The 15584-nt window shown below is 33.0% G+C and overlaps 2 protein-coding genes across 4 annotated transcripts; one reads left to right on the top strand and one right to left on the bottom strand.

The window, feature by feature from the left end:
* The first annotated feature begins 1112 nt into the window (after positions 1 to 1112).
* On the top strand, positions 1113 to 1848 carry LOC145132591 (oleosin Cor a 13-like). The gene has a single exon (XM_079067436.1). The coding sequence runs from the start codon at positions 1218 to 1220 to the stop codon at positions 1683 to 1685; it is 468 nt and encodes a 155-aa protein (XP_078923562.1). The 5' UTR covers positions 1113 to 1217; the 3' UTR covers positions 1686 to 1848.
* Positions 1849 to 8919: 7071 nt separating this feature from the next.
* Positions 8920 to 15041, bottom strand: EMF2 (VEFS-Box of polycomb protein). 3 transcript variants are annotated; one of them, XM_079066904.1, is made up of 22 exons: positions 14905 to 15041; positions 14176 to 14289; positions 13715 to 13862; positions 13541 to 13596; positions 13297 to 13408; positions 13054 to 13213; positions 12906 to 12965; positions 12693 to 12832; positions 11964 to 12026; positions 11741 to 11853; positions 11583 to 11647; positions 11449 to 11501; positions 11305 to 11358; positions 11168 to 11227; positions 11045 to 11091; positions 10839 to 10960; positions 10402 to 10573; positions 10254 to 10302; positions 10055 to 10138; positions 9696 to 9775; positions 9489 to 9578; positions 8920 to 9173 (listed from the first exon to the last, which is right to left on the bottom strand). In XM_079066904.1, exons 2-22 carry the CDS (start codon positions 14208 to 14210, stop codon positions 9032 to 9034), a joined length of 1905 nt encoding a protein of 634 aa, XP_078923030.1. In that variant the 5' UTR covers positions 14211 to 14289; positions 14905 to 15041; the 3' UTR covers positions 8920 to 9031. The 3 variants fall into 3 exon arrangements, with proteins under 3 accessions (XP_078923030.1, XP_078923028.1, XP_078923029.1); XM_079066902.1 differs by lacking the exon at positions 14905 to 15041 and having other exon boundaries at positions 13715 to 14027; XM_079066903.1 differs by lacking the exon at positions 14905 to 15041 and having other exon boundaries at positions 11741 to 11841; positions 13715 to 14027.
* Between the last annotated feature and the right edge of the window lie 543 nt (positions 15042 to 15584).

The raw sequence follows: 15584 nt of genomic DNA, 5'->3' as shown, positions 1-15584 counted from the left end.
TTCTTTTACAAACTCAAGTTCAAGAAAAAATAATTTATAATTCTTACTTTACTAGTTAATATATATTTACGTTATTTTTTTACTTATAATTAATATTTTTTAGCAATATAATTTGTAATTAATGATAATATTATGATTAGTTGATTAGTTTCTTAATTCTTATAATAATAGGGTAAACCATGTGTAAGAAAATAATTATTGATTTTTTTTTTCAAACGAAAAAAGAAAAATAATTATTGAATTCTTAAAAAAATCGATGTAGTTTCTATTTATACCATTTATTCTTTTTCATTGTCTCTTTCAATTTTACAAAGTCGATTATGTTATTTGAATATTTTTTTTTAAATATATAAGACCCCTTTATCCTAAAATCCTAGCTCCGCCCCTGCAATAACTAGTCTAGTTCCCGGTTGAACGGGCCGGTTCGGTCTGGTTTTCAAAGCAGTGGCCAAAACCAACTCCCATTTAACCCAAACAAATTTTCTTTCATGGTCAGCTCCCAAAAAAAGATTCATTATAAACATGGACGGATCTTCTTAAGGGCGAGGGGGGCCACAGATTTTTTTTTTAACTAGTCCATTACTATTAAAGATTTTACATATTACACCCAAAACTAAAAAATTTGACTACGGCCCCTGTTCTTCAATTTTTATATATATTTTACTTTCAGCCCCGACTCAAATGTTCAAGCTCCGTCAATGATTATAAAGCCCTTTAACAAATATAAACCACACAGACAACTATTGAAAACTACATAATCGAGCCTAGCCAATTTTTAAAAGTAAAACTAGAAATACCGATCCATATAAACAACATAGAACAAAACTATAACTTACTATATTAGCAGCAGATATTTTATATATTATATTGTTTAAATAAGTTGTAAACAATTCCACATACCCTCGAAAGTTACAAAAAGTAGAAAAGAAAAGGATACGGCCCTCGAAGAATACAAGATTTAAACTTTCACCCCTCATCCTTTTGATGACTTCCTACAAGCAAAATTTTACTAAAATGTGACACGAGACACCACGTGTCCTTCTCACAGCATGCAAGCATTGCATGACAAGCAGTTCCCATAACACGTGACACCCTTCTTTCAACACGTGCCACTCCATCACCATCTTCTCCACCCTTTATAGAACCCCCGGAGCTCTCATATTTCCACCTCAAACCCAATCAACCTACCAAAAATCTCAACAATCCACCGTCGGAAAATGACAGATTATCAGACCTACAATCCGCAACACCATGTCGGAGGAGGAGTAGGAGGAATGCACCAGCAGCAGTACACCAACACCTCTCCGCGGGCTCACCAAGCAGTCAAAGCAGCCACGGCCGCCACCGCCGGTGGCTCACTCCTGGTTCTCTCCGGTCTCACACTGGCCGGGACTGTTATCGCACTGACAATCGCCACTCCGCTACTTGTGATCTTCAGTCCGGTGCTTGTCCCGGCTGCCATCACCGTGTTTCTTCTGGCCACTGGATTTTTGACGTCGGGAGGATTTGGAGTGGCGGCGGTGACGGTGTTATCATGGATTTACAAGTACGCGACTGGTGGGCACCCACCAGGGGCTGACTCACTGGATCAGGCTAGGGATAAGTTGGGCTACAAAGCTCGGGAGATGAAGGGGAGGGCGGAGCAAGCCACCGGAATGGGACACCACCAGAGAGCTGATCTGTAGGTTCTCTCGTGAAGGAGATAATGTTCATGCCTATGATCATGTGTCGGCTATATGTCTATTTTTATTGCTTTTTTCTTTTTGGTTAAATGATTTTGTGTGTGTGTTCATGCGGTGTTTGTGTGTATTATGTTTGATGTAATAAATCAAGTACAAGTTCTATATATATTTCATGTTTAATTTAAAATTTTCAGATTAATTCTAGCTAGTCTTTCTCGAAGTTGCTATATTTATTATATTGGGGCACATTTCCATTAACGCGTGATCTGTAACTTCCGCATCAGTTGTAACAATTTTTTTTTAAGAGCATTGGGTGTGGGCAACAAGGTGCAACACCAAGTTGTGCCACCTCACATGCCACATAAGCATTTAGTTATAACACCAAGTAGGAAAATTGGCAAACAAGTGGTGTTATAACACCAAGTGGGGAAATGGGCAACAAGATGCAACATCAAGTTGTGCCACCTCACATGCCACATAAGCATTTGGTGTTATAACACCAAGTGGGGAAATAGGCAAGCAAGTGGTGTTATAACACCAAGTGGGGAAATGGACAACAAGATGCAACACCAACTTTTTGAAAATAAATATGTTTCCTTTAATGTTTTTTTTCCGAAATGGTCATAAGCAACGGTTCTTTTTTTCCGTTTCAATTCGTTTCCGTGGCCACGAGATTCAACCGACGAGATGCAACGAGCTAGGGGGCGGTGTTCCCCTCGTTAAGACGGCGTTGAGCCGTGCCACCTCAGCCTGTTTCTTCTCGTTGAGGCCGATACCGGGTGCTCTAAATCTATTAACAGTAGCATTTAGTTTCTTCCTTATAACAAATATTTCACCGGCCTATTAATTATACAGCAATCTATAACTTTTGCAACAATTATAATACGTACGTACTTCAAATCTATAAATATATAGCAGCATTTAATTTCTTCCTTATAACAAATATTTCACCGGCCTATTAATTATACAGCAATCTATAACTTTTGCAACAATTATAATACGTACTTACTTCAAATCTATAAATAGCAGCATTTAATTTCTTCCCTGTAAAAGTCATATCTTCGGTAACAAGAAGTCATTTTTATCACAACTTGCCACTTATAGCAAAATTCTGGGTAGTTTGGTGTTTCCTGTAAATGGTTATGACAAAAAAAACATAATAAAGGTTTAAATATTAGTAGTCACTTTTACATTGTTGTCACGTTGTATGCGACGGGGATGTACACCGCCCTAGGCCAAAGTAATTAAATGCCAAGCTCAGCATCCCTAATTAGGGGTGCAGCCAAACTATTCGGGATCGACACTGCCCTAGGCCAAAGTAATTAAATGTCAACCTCAGCATCCCTAATTAGGGGTGCAGCCAAAAAGTTCGGGATCGAAACGTTAAAAGTTCGGGAGCGAAACGTTAAAAGCTCGACCGGAGACCAAACTATTCGGGATCGACACGTTAAAAACTCGACCGGACACCAATTTTAATGAGAGCCGAGCTCAAGCCTAATAGTAAGCTTGTTTATTAAAGGGATCGAAACGTTAAAAGCTCGGCCGGAGACCAAACTATTCGGGATCGACAAGCTCGACCGGAGACCAATTTTAATGAGAGCCGAGCTCAAGCCTAATAGTAAGCTTGTTTATTAAACAGGCAAGTGTCACTAAGCTCTCGATTAGGCTCACGACCCTAAACGAGTATATATATATATATATATATATATATATATATATATATATATATATATAGAGAGAGAGAGAGAGAGATGTAAGTTCAATTGAGAAAATAAAAAAAGTTGAGAATGTGGAAATCATTCTCAGTCACTCATTTATTTTTGCCGCAAAAGCCTCCGTGGTACCAGCGAAAATGGGAAAGGAATACAGATGTGTTTTCCAACAAAACATGTTATCTTAAACTATGTTAATCATTACCTTAATATATACAAAACATAGTTTTTTTGTTTTTTTAATTTTTAAAAAACTATTTTTATCGAAAAATGATTTTAAATATACTAAAATTCATGATTTTTTATTCTCTACAAATAGACATCCATACTGATATAGTTTTAAGATAAAATAAATTTTTTTATTTTTATATTTTCAGCTATCGTTATTCATAAGTGAATAAAAATGCATCATATTTTTAGTATAACACATTTGTTATTCACTTATGAATAAAAAAAATATGATTAATTTCTTTTACAGATTAAATATTATTCATATATAAATATAACATATAATAAAGTCTTTTATAGCTTACATCAACTTTCGTCACATGTTATATTCACATATGAATAAAACGTGTATTGACTTTCCTCACAAATTATATTTATATACGAATAATACATTTATCATAATTTTGTTACAATTCATTTGTTATTCCTATATAAATAAGTAGTTCAAATTTTTAAAACATTTCATCTTTTTTTTAACATATTACTTATTTATATATGAATAACGACAATTAATACACGTTTTATTCATATATAAATATAACATGTGACGAAAGATGATTTAAAAAAAATATTTTAGGTAAGAAAACTTTATAACGTGTTATATTTATATATAAACGATATTTAAACTGTAAAAAAAGTTAAGCATGCGTTTTATTCATAAGTGAATAACGAATGTACTGTAATAAAAATCTGATGCGTTTTTATTCACTTATGAATAACGATAGCTGAAACTCTAAAAAAATAATTTTTTTATTTTATCTTAAAACTATATCAATATGGATGTCTATTTATAGAGACTAAAAAGTTATGAATTTTGATATATTTAAAATAAATTTTCGATAAAAATAACATTTAAAAAAAAATGTTTTTGTGTATATTAAGGTAATGATTAACATACTTTAAGGAAACATGTTTGGTTGGAAAAACACATGTGTGTCCGTTACCTATTCCGCCGGTACGCCTAAGTGTTTTGCGGCAAATATAAATGTGTGACTGAGAATGATTCCCTCATTCTCAACCTTTTTTTTTCTCAATTGAACCCTTATATATATATATATATATATATATATATATATATATATATATATATATATATATATATATATATATATATATATATATATGAAAAATTAAGGATTTAAAATATTAGTAAACGAGCTTCTTAAAAAGTTCGAATCAAACTTAAGCTTATTTAGGCTCGTCAGATACAAAAAAGAGTCGGGCTTGTATAATTCATCACGAGCTTGAGCCAAGCTCTGTACTATAAAGCTCGAATCGAGCCGAGCTCGAGCTCGATCCCCTTATAACTTAAACGAGTCTGAGTCGAGCTTGCCCAGACTCGGGCTCGGTTTGACTCGTTTGTAGTTTTGCACCCTTATCCCCAAGCCATATATTCTCTTTAGTTTTTGTTAATTAAAATCTCTCTCTCTCTCTCTCTATATATATATATATATATATATATATATATATATATATATATATATATATATATACACTCTTTATTCATTTATACCTATGTAGGCTTATGAACAATCCTAATATTGAGTCGGCTCCAATATCAAGCTGTTTAGAGCCATGATGGTTTTCACCATCGGTTTCTCAACTTCTCATACATGTTCTTCTCTGGATTGTTCCTTCTCACCTTCCTTCAATCATCTAAATTTATTACAATCATACAATCAAAAATCCAAATTTACCACAACCTTTAGGCTCGACGGAGTGACTTTGACCTCACTTGGCGAAAACCGACGTGTGCTCGGTGAACATCGGGCCATGTACTTGGCAAACCAAGCTCGGTGTGGCAATTCGGTGCTTAGTAGTCGATGAGAGAGTGTATGAGGTATTTGAATTTTTGAACTTCGCTATTGTTTTTTGAGCTTTTTTTCACCATTTTTCTTTTCAATTTTTTTTAAAATTTTACCCTCTTTTTAACCCTATATAAATACTACTCGGTACTGGTTACCATATTACATTCTTCAGATTTTCACACAAAAGCTCATATTTTTGTGAAAAATAACTTCCTCTTCCAACCAAAAAACTCCAAAAAAAATACCAAAATAAACACCCAAAACACAAACCCAATATCACATTCATCACCTACTTTCATCCAAAGTCAAAGTGATCGGCCTAATTTATTCACCTCCCAATTTACACTATGGTGGTGCTTACTACCCATATCAAGTCCAAAACTAACTACAATTCCAAAACCATCCACAATTTCAAAACCAACCTCAAATGAACTTCTCATCTCAAATCCAATCGCAAATGGAAAATGATTTCAACCCATTTAACCATCTTCTCGACTCGCCAGTCCAAACTTAAACCCAATTCCAAACTCAATCACAACCCGAAGTCGTACAGGAAACGGATTTGGAGCCAAAAGCAATTCAATCACAACCTAAGAAAATAGGAAGGGCAGCTCCACAACCATAGACCACGGAGGAAGAAACGACGTTAGCTCGTGTGTGTGGGTAGATGTTTTTGAAGATCTGAAGGTCAGAAAAAACTTAGACTTACCCACTTTTTATCGGAAAATTACTAGACGTTTTCTCGCGGAAATGAATCGTGGAAACTACAGGAAAAATGATCAAATTTACTCGAAGTGGAGAAAACGTCAAAAAAATTGTGCTTGAGCTTAATGTAGTGTTTTCTACTGTGAAACGACAATGACAAAGTGGTGCAAATGACGAATCAATTTTGCAAAATGCTCTAGCACTTTTTCGGAGTAAAAAATGGATAGCTTTCAAATTTCTTCATGTGTGGAATATCGTGAAGATGTCAAAAAAGTGGCAAGATATCGAAAGTTCGGAAACGTTCATGGATGGGTCTTCTAAAATAAGCAAAACTTCTGAAACAAATCATAGTCAATCGCCCGATGTGCATGTTGGGATGGACCTCAATGAGGAGGAGCCTTTTGAGGTTCCAAGAGTCACTCGTCCCATAGGAACAGACGAAACGAAAAGGAAAAGCTACGACAAGTGGTTCAGGTGACATCGATCATCTAACAACCAAAATGGACAACTTGAAGTCGACGTTGGAGCAATACTTGGTGGTCGCACAAGAGAAAGAAAAAAAAATTGTGTCATAAAATCTTGACAAAAAAAAACACTAGCAATCTTACGGGACGCGAAAAAGAAATGACGTTAAAAGTCAAAGAAGAGGTTATGAAAAAATATAATATCTAGAGGTTGTCGTTATTTAAATTTCTATGTTTCGTGTTTTGAATTTCTAGGTTTTGTAATTTTAAATTCTGTGTTTTTTTTGGTGTGTTGTAATTTTATTTTATTGTTTAATGAAATTTTAGGTTTTATAAAAATAATTTGTTTGAAATTTTAATTTTTAATATTAATTAATTAAAAAAATTAGCATGACAAACATAACAACCTACAACGTGTAAATGGCAAAAATATGATGTGTTATGACAAATCTTAGATGACATTTACGTGGACTGTGACAACATTGACACCACTCTCTCTCCGCCTTAGTTATTGTTTTCTTTTAATCTCATATTAGGTATTTTTTAAGCTTTTAGGTATTTAAATTTATGTTATGCATTTTTAATTTCAATTAATGAAATTTTAAAATTTTATTTGAATATTTACATATTAAAATTTTTAAATAAATATGACATGACATGTCATGGTAACCATTCTTTATAATCTACACTAGTAGTTAAGATTTTCAAAATCATTAATTAATCAATCACTTGTTAGGAACACCATAATAAAATGGGAAGCGATTTATACACAACATTTTTTTTCTATACACAACAATTTAGGCTTTATATGTTTGTACTATACGACTTTTTAATGCATATTATTGTGTATGGAAAAAATATATTGTGTACGAATCACTTCCCTAATAAAATATTGTTGTATTTTTTGTTAGTTAACTTCTCGTTTAAGCATATTGAACTACATACAACATACTTATGAGATTCAGATCCCTAACTTGCCATTGCACTATACGAGAATTTAGGAATGAAAACTTGTAGGTGGTTCACATTGACCATTGTTTTTGTGAATTCATGATTTTATGTTTTTGTGAATCCCGAAGTCAATGATATTGTTCTTGTGAATTTATGAACTCAAACCTAACCGTTTTGTTTTTCTTTTCTTGATTTCATTAATGGAGGTTAAGCGTTTGTTGATGGTTTACTGCCTTAGTATTTCACATTTGAAACCACTTAAAGATGTTGATTTAACATGCTATTGTTGTCGAAACTGCTATTTTTCTAAAAAAATGTTTGATAATTTTGATGGTAGTAGAAAATTTAAATAACTAGTTATATTTTTTTTTAACCAGCAAATCTAGTCTATTGCTAATTCCACTTATATCCCAGACAAGACTTGAATCTTTGGCTTCGAATAAGAAGGACAACAACTGATAACACCGGGCCCTTTGGTAGTAACTAATTATATACATAGAGAAGAGTTATTTGCATTTAGACTAAAGTTTGGCTAAAACGTCTGAGTCAACAACTTATTCCTTCTTCAAAAGTGAGGGTCCGTTTGATAGTTGTCTGATAAAATGTTGTTTGAGAAAGTTTACCGACTTGGAAAGAAACCATGTTGTTTGATTATATATCTGACTAACTGTGCTGAATGGTGAAAATGACCATTTAGCCATAATGATATATGGTTTTGGAGTTTTATGGGAAAGACATATCTTACCGGGAAAGACCATTTTTTGTGCAAATCAAACAATCTTTCCGGCCCATTCAGCCAGAAAGATCTGTTTGGACCTGGAAATATGTCTATCAAACACGGCCTAAAATAATAAGTAGTGATAAGTTGAATTCTGGTTGTACATGATAGCATATCGTTACTTGCTAAACATTGAACTTACCCGTTTTACAACTCCATGACAAGTAACGAATGAGTGGATCTTTAGAAGATTATGTTTACAAGGTAAGAAGAGAATGTAAAAAGATTTGGACGAGTAAGCACAGAAGTATCTTCAGTTTAGTTAGTTGGATTGGATACTGAGGCTACAAGTCATTATATAGTTAGTTGGTAGACTTACATTTTTGTTATGCTCGAGACCTGAGACCAATTGCAAATTATAGTAGATTACTTACGGATATGTTATGATTACAAGGGTGATGCCAAAATTTTGATTGAAAAATTAAACAAATAATTGGGCATGTTATCTAGAAAATGGGGGTGTTACTATGCTCTTGTGAAAACACCAAATACTATAAAAGGAGCAATGCATGTGGCCACAAGAAGAGTGGTAAGATAAGATATTATACATTGTTAATTAAGGTTATACTTATTCAAGTGGGGAAGAATAGATGGTAAGTAAGTGCATACCCGATATATTACCAATAGATTATAACAAAAGTATGCTTAGAAATATAAACCCTACAAAATATGTCACCTACATTACATAGGGCTTGAAACAGATTTACATGTCCATTTTAATAGGATCTATCTCTTGGCTTTGGTTTTGGTTTTGGTAGTTTTCCAGTATGACATTACAGTTATTCAAGGTACGCGAGTCCAAAAGACCATGATTCCAAATCTTAATCATGAATAACCTCCAACACCTACCGTTGCGTTACACCAAAATATTACTTTTTTTTTATTATTATTTTATATATATTATCCAGAATAAATCACATTTTTGGTCACTGAGTATAGCTGATTTTTCAATTTTAGTCCCAAAAAGTTTTTCTTTTGCAATTTTGATCCCAAAGAAGTCATTCTACTTTGATGAGGGACCAAAAACGTTACAAGAACCTCAAGCAAGTAAGGACCAAAATTGCAAAAAAAAAATAATAATAATAAAAAAACTTTTTGGGATATGCTCAGGGACGAAAAATGTAATTTACTGAATAAAAGATGATAATAGGAAAAGCTACCAGAGGAGTGATGGGGCCTGGACAAGGTCTTGTCCGTGCAATTTAGAAAATGCCTCGCATGCCCATGGAATATGGCCATCTGCTAGCACCCTGAGACCATTTTCATAATTCATAAATAAATAAACAATTTTGAATAAATGGTGGCATATAATAACACAAAAAATTGTGTATGTTTAAATTTTAAAAGGAAAATGTAGATTTAATTACCGTTGTTTTCTCACAAATGAGTTCCATAAGTGCATCATTTGCTTCTCGTCTTTGGAAACATCCACAAAGTCATCAAGCATCTGAAAAACATGAAAACAAATGTTACAAAAAAACAGGGTAGATGAAGAGAGGAAGATTTCAAAAATTGGACAAAACTTGAGATTTTAAGTAAAGCAAAGGGACCAAATGTGTAATTTACTCTAATTAAATTTATCGACTCAAGGACCAATATTCCAACAAAATGAAACTACAAGGACTGGACAAATTTGTAATAAAAACGGAACTTGGACTAAATCTGTCATGTTTGAGTATACCACAGGGACCAAACTTGTAATTTACTCCAAATTGGACACACATACCCTTCTGTCTTCAAGATCAGCAACATCATCATCAACTTCATCTTCACTGTCTCGCTCAGCAAACACTTGCTCCAATGCCATTGGCTTTTAAAACCACAAATAAAAGAAAAAGTAATAACCACCATTGACCATATACTCCATAGTAAATGCAAAATGCAAATAATTACTTTCACCAACAAAGAAAAAAAATTATAGTAACCTGAGCTCTATGCGAGTGAAAAAACTGCCTCTTCTGCAACAGGGCTCGGCTGCAATAAAAGACACAATTCATATATAAAAGCTTATATATTTTTTTTTCTCCAAATAATATATTAATTGAACATATAGAAATACGCAGATGCTTGTACTTTCTAGGGTCAGATCTTTCAGCAGATAACTTTCTTGTTTTTGCAAATTGTAGCATAGGAGGTTGAAGGTTGTTTTCAGGCACTGATTGGACGGATTCCAGTTCAGCAAACGAGTGACACGTGGCACTTGCATCTGGACTACATGTGTCATGTTCCATACACTCAGCTACACCTACAATTATAAATATTAAATACAATCAACCAAATTTAAATCACCTTTTCCACCTATTATAGCAACGTACTAAAATTTCTTTATTGATAATAGCAATGTACTAACATTTTACTACCAATATGGGTAATGTACTTTATGTGTTACATATTGCTAGTATGAAAATGTAAGTATGTTGCCATTATGGGTAAAAATAGAATATATTTTCTACATTTGGTAAAACAAGTAAAGTACGTTGCTATAAAGAATAGACAAAAGGAAGTCATACAATCTGTGTTGTCTATGAGCTCATTAAGAGTTGCAGACATGGCTGAATCCAGCACAAGTGGATGCACGTGTTTTGCATTTTGAGTTGGGGCTTTTGGTTTCCTACGTCTCGCAGACTTATAGCTGTACATAAATGTTTTTTATATAATTAATTAACAATTATCTCTAAAGTGCAAAAAATGACAAAATTAAAATCTTAAAGCTTACCAATAGAAAAACATTTGCTGTTTTGGATCAACATTTTCTGGTATAATCTGAGCAACATTTATTTTCCAAAATAAGTGTTACACAACATCAACAAAAGAGTATAAAAGTTGTATGCTAACTAACCTCAGAACTGCATATATCAGTCCTCATAGATACAATCACAACTTGATAATCTTCAGTAACCTGCATATTCATATTATTATGAAGGTAAATATTTTATAGCAACAAGAATTTCTGAAAGATTCATGAAATTTACAAACCCAAAACTCATAACGGAAGAGATCATGTGATGAAGTTAAGTGAAATCTCAGGCCCTAAAGACATTATCAAGAAACAATCAGACCCTAAGAAGCATAAAATATAAGAATGTAGTAAATAATACATATAGAGAGAGCTATATCTACCTTGTAACTTGCACATTTCACCAAACAGAATGGACACGAAAAATCCTCAGTAACTGCAGATTTGGCATGGATTTTATAGAGTTAAGAGCATCAGAAATGACATAATAAAAAAAAGTGTCAAGAAATTCATTTACCTTCAGTCCTTTGCAACATATTGTTGTAGTACTTGTAGTTAAAAATGACATTTCCAGACCTCAACCTTAAAAGTAAATACATACAACATAAAAAAGTTCAAGGAAGTAATAAATATACGAGTAAATATCTAAATGAAGAAATGCCAAATGTAAATTACCTCATAATACCAGGTCTAGGGGTATCATTGTATGAATACATGTCATAGGGAGACATATTTTTAGCCCCAACCTCTTCTGCTGAAACAGTGACTTGTACTTGCTGCAATATGCTCTTAAACAACCATAAAATGAATTGAGCAGTAGGAACAAATTCAGTAATTAAACTAAGAAGAAAAAAAAAAGTGTTCATGACAAGAAGCAAAGAGTTAAGAGCAAACCTACCACAGCTTCAGAATTATATGGGAAGTGAAATGATACACATTTTCCTCCATCCAAACAACTCAACTGCAAAATCAAACTCCATGATGAGAATCTAGAAGACAGAGCAGCAAAAAAGATGAACCAGTCCTTATATTGTTAATAAGCCCTTATTCCATTAAAAATATTGTTAAATCATAGCAAACTTGTTAAATATGGGAAAAAAACTACTTTCTATGGAGACTAAAGTTTAGATAAAGTTGCTTATCAGCAAGCACATTCCTAGAGGGTATGAGTGTAAAATCTGAAAGATCATGATATAGAGCAAAAGTACTAAACTATTTATGTGTCTTTATACATTTCATTACATGAAGCTAAATAAAATTTAAAAGTACTAAATAAGATGTCAATAGGAACCATAACAATACTTTATTGAAAAGTAACGAATCAAAATACAGTTTCAAGTTTCAACCCGCTTTTGATCGACTTTAGTTCCTCACAAAGATGCTTAATTTGACAATAGAATCTTTTCTCTACTAATCTCCTACATATAGCTAATTACTTAGGTCTTAGGTAATAATATAGTTGCTACATTTCCCTAATATGATACCATATTAATAATATGGTAGTAATATCTTGACTAGCATATGTTATTTACAAAAATAATGCATAGAATGTTCAGGGATTTTCACTGACATCACTCTTCACTAACTTTACTTGATACCTAGTGTTTATACACAACAGCAAACATACCTTCATAAAGCAGGACTGCATAATAACAGTTGACATCATCTCAGCTCTTCCCCCTAAACTTATTGTAGGAGATTTTTCCCATGAAGATTGAAGTAAATCCATTGGAATCTTCCCAAATAAGCAATAACCCACACGATTCACTGTCAAGCACGTAAAAATATATATATCAGAATACAAGTAGTAAGAAGATTACCCATCTATAGCACATCTTACATGAGGCAGAAAACATGTGGTCCTCTGTTAGATCAATCCCTTGAAGATTTGTGGTATCAGCTGCAAAAGTAGATCAAAATTTGAAATTGTAACAAGCTTATACACATTAATTCTCCAAATGTAACCAAACTTAGAAACAGTGTCATACCACAGCTAACCAACAACACAGCAAGAGAGCCAGATTTAACCTCTGTTGATAGTTTTTTCATCTCAGGGAGAATAAATCTTGCTGAACTCGTGTTGTCGGCCCCACCAAAAGCTGTCAATTTACATGCTCGATTGAAGCGATAAACAGTTGTACACTGTGTCTAGAAATCAGAAAAAAATAATAATAATAATAAAAAGTGAAGAATAGAAGGTTTTGCCCAAAAGTAAAACTTGATAGCAATACCTCTACATTTGTAGTAGAGACTGCTCTTGCCAACAACATGTACATAGGAAAAAGACTCTGAGTTTGCAGCCCATCATTAGTAGCACCAGATATGGATACTGATATTTGTACCCTGCAATAAACAGAAGGGACACAAATATCTTTAAAAAAAATTAGGGAATAAACCTAGAAGGTCTATTCAGTAATGAAAGCAGCACGTAGTCATCAGTACAATTAGTTGCGAGTATTATGTTGCAAATCTTACCTTCTTTTCTGTTTTGCTTGTGATTTGTAGTGCAGACATCTTTGTAAAAATGATGGCTGCAAGAAACCATCCATCCGTTAAGAAGTATCAATGAATTATAGCCTAAAAGATAGGCAAACAGAAGATGAAGGGGAGAAGAGAAGAGAGAAAGATAGGTAAAAATGAGAAAGTCACATTTCTAACAGCACGTCGTTGAAGAATGTTGTATAGTTCTACAGGCTTGCAATAAACTGAAAGGCTTTCTTCAGCTGCAGTTTGCTCTTCCTGAGACAAATGAGCACGAGCTTCATGGCGGCACATCGGATCTGAGCATCTAGAGTAACTGCAATTGCAAACAGATTTCTTGTTCCATGAATTTGAATTTGCATATCTTTGTTCATGCACCACGCAATACATTGTAAGCTTCAGAAAGCACGAGGTACTCAAAAGGACAGACAAATAGATGTATGCAATTGCAATGTAAAGAGTATGCCTGTTCCATGATCACCTAAAAGGAAAAATGGAATGAATACACTACACCCATGAAAGCAAAAACCCAAAGGCTATCAAATTTAAGAATCTCATACACAGTTCTAAACAATTCTTAGTTATACAGATAGATGACATATAGTAGCCTGAAATGGAAGGTACAGTACGTGGTTTCACGAGCAACTAAAGATATGCCGGGCATTCTTGTTAGACAATCCTGAATTGCAACCCCATACTTATCTGCACCTCTGTGGGGAAAGTCAGTTTAAGCCCCTGCACACCTGCATTCAATATTCTAGTGAATAACTCATGTTTCAAGCGAATAATTCAATGGAAAAAATGATCACTGCATAATCTCTGCATGTGTTTCTTGTTGTTTCATATCGCCAATTGTTCTGATGACATAAAACTTAAAGAAATTTAGTTCTAGTAAATTACTGAAGGTTCAAATATCACCCATCCATACCATATACAAACGGATGCAAAATGAATGACATTTACAGTTGCTAAAACTTTCCACTTTGAGACTAACGCACTACTGTAATCAATGAAGCATAGGTGAAAATTTATACCGACCATTTATCTTCTTAAAAATATCTCAGTTAGTTCCAAAAACTGTATTCTCGTCTCCCTTAAATACTTAATGACCAATTAGGTAAAGCAACGGAAACTGTAACGAATTAGACGCAAATTAAACAATTCCGTAAGTGAAATCAAGGAAACAGGGAAATCTCAACCGTATTCTCTGCATCTTACGTAAAAACACTACGAACATCGAACACAGGATCGTTGATCAATACCAATAATTAATGTATTGAGCTGTTATTAATCTAGAAAATCGACATAAACAAGGACCAAAACTGATATGAATTGGAAAATTGAAGATTTTATAGTACCTTATATGTATGTTAAGAGCCCTAATTTGTTTGAGGGGAAGAAGGAAAGCAAGTTTGGGGAAGACTTGCAGAGTTTAAAAAAGCAACGGCGTCTTTGACTATTATCACGGTATGATTATGTCACCAATGTTTTAGGAAAATCATTTCATCTATCTTATCAATTTATGACATGTGCAACATTTTTGATGTTGCATACTTATTTATTCCTTAGACTTTTGTATAACATATGTCAAAAAGTTTATGTTATATCACTAGTCTATGTCAAAAAGTTTATATCATTTGTCATGAGACCTATATTTTGCATGGGTTAGTTTAAAAAAAATTAAATATAAAAGTCAAAATATTTGAAATTTTGAATTTATAAGAAAATAAGAAAAATAATGAAGTATTATAATGAAAATCTTTTTTTATCTTTTAAGTTTTAATAAATAAAAGAAACTAATGAGTTTTAACTTTGGAAATTTTGAAATTAAATGGTAATTTCATTAATGAAATTAATATCCATTTATTACTACATTTATTACAATATTACATTAAAATATTATGTGAATTTAATAAAATAGAAAAACTCATAAAATGACATTTGTAAAAAATTAATTCAAAATAACCATAAAATGACATTTGTAAAAAAATTAATTCAAAATAACCATAAAATGATATTTGATAAATTGAATGAGAGT

The sequence above is a fragment of the Lactuca virosa genome, chromosome 8, assembly GCF_052849685.1.
Source record: "Lactuca virosa cultivar CGN04683 chromosome 8, Lactuca_virosa_CGN04683_v6, whole genome shotgun sequence".
Classification (NCBI taxonomy): Eukaryota; Viridiplantae; Streptophyta; class Magnoliopsida; order Asterales; family Asteraceae; genus Lactuca; species Lactuca virosa.
This window is presented reverse-complemented; position numbering and strand designations above follow the sequence as displayed.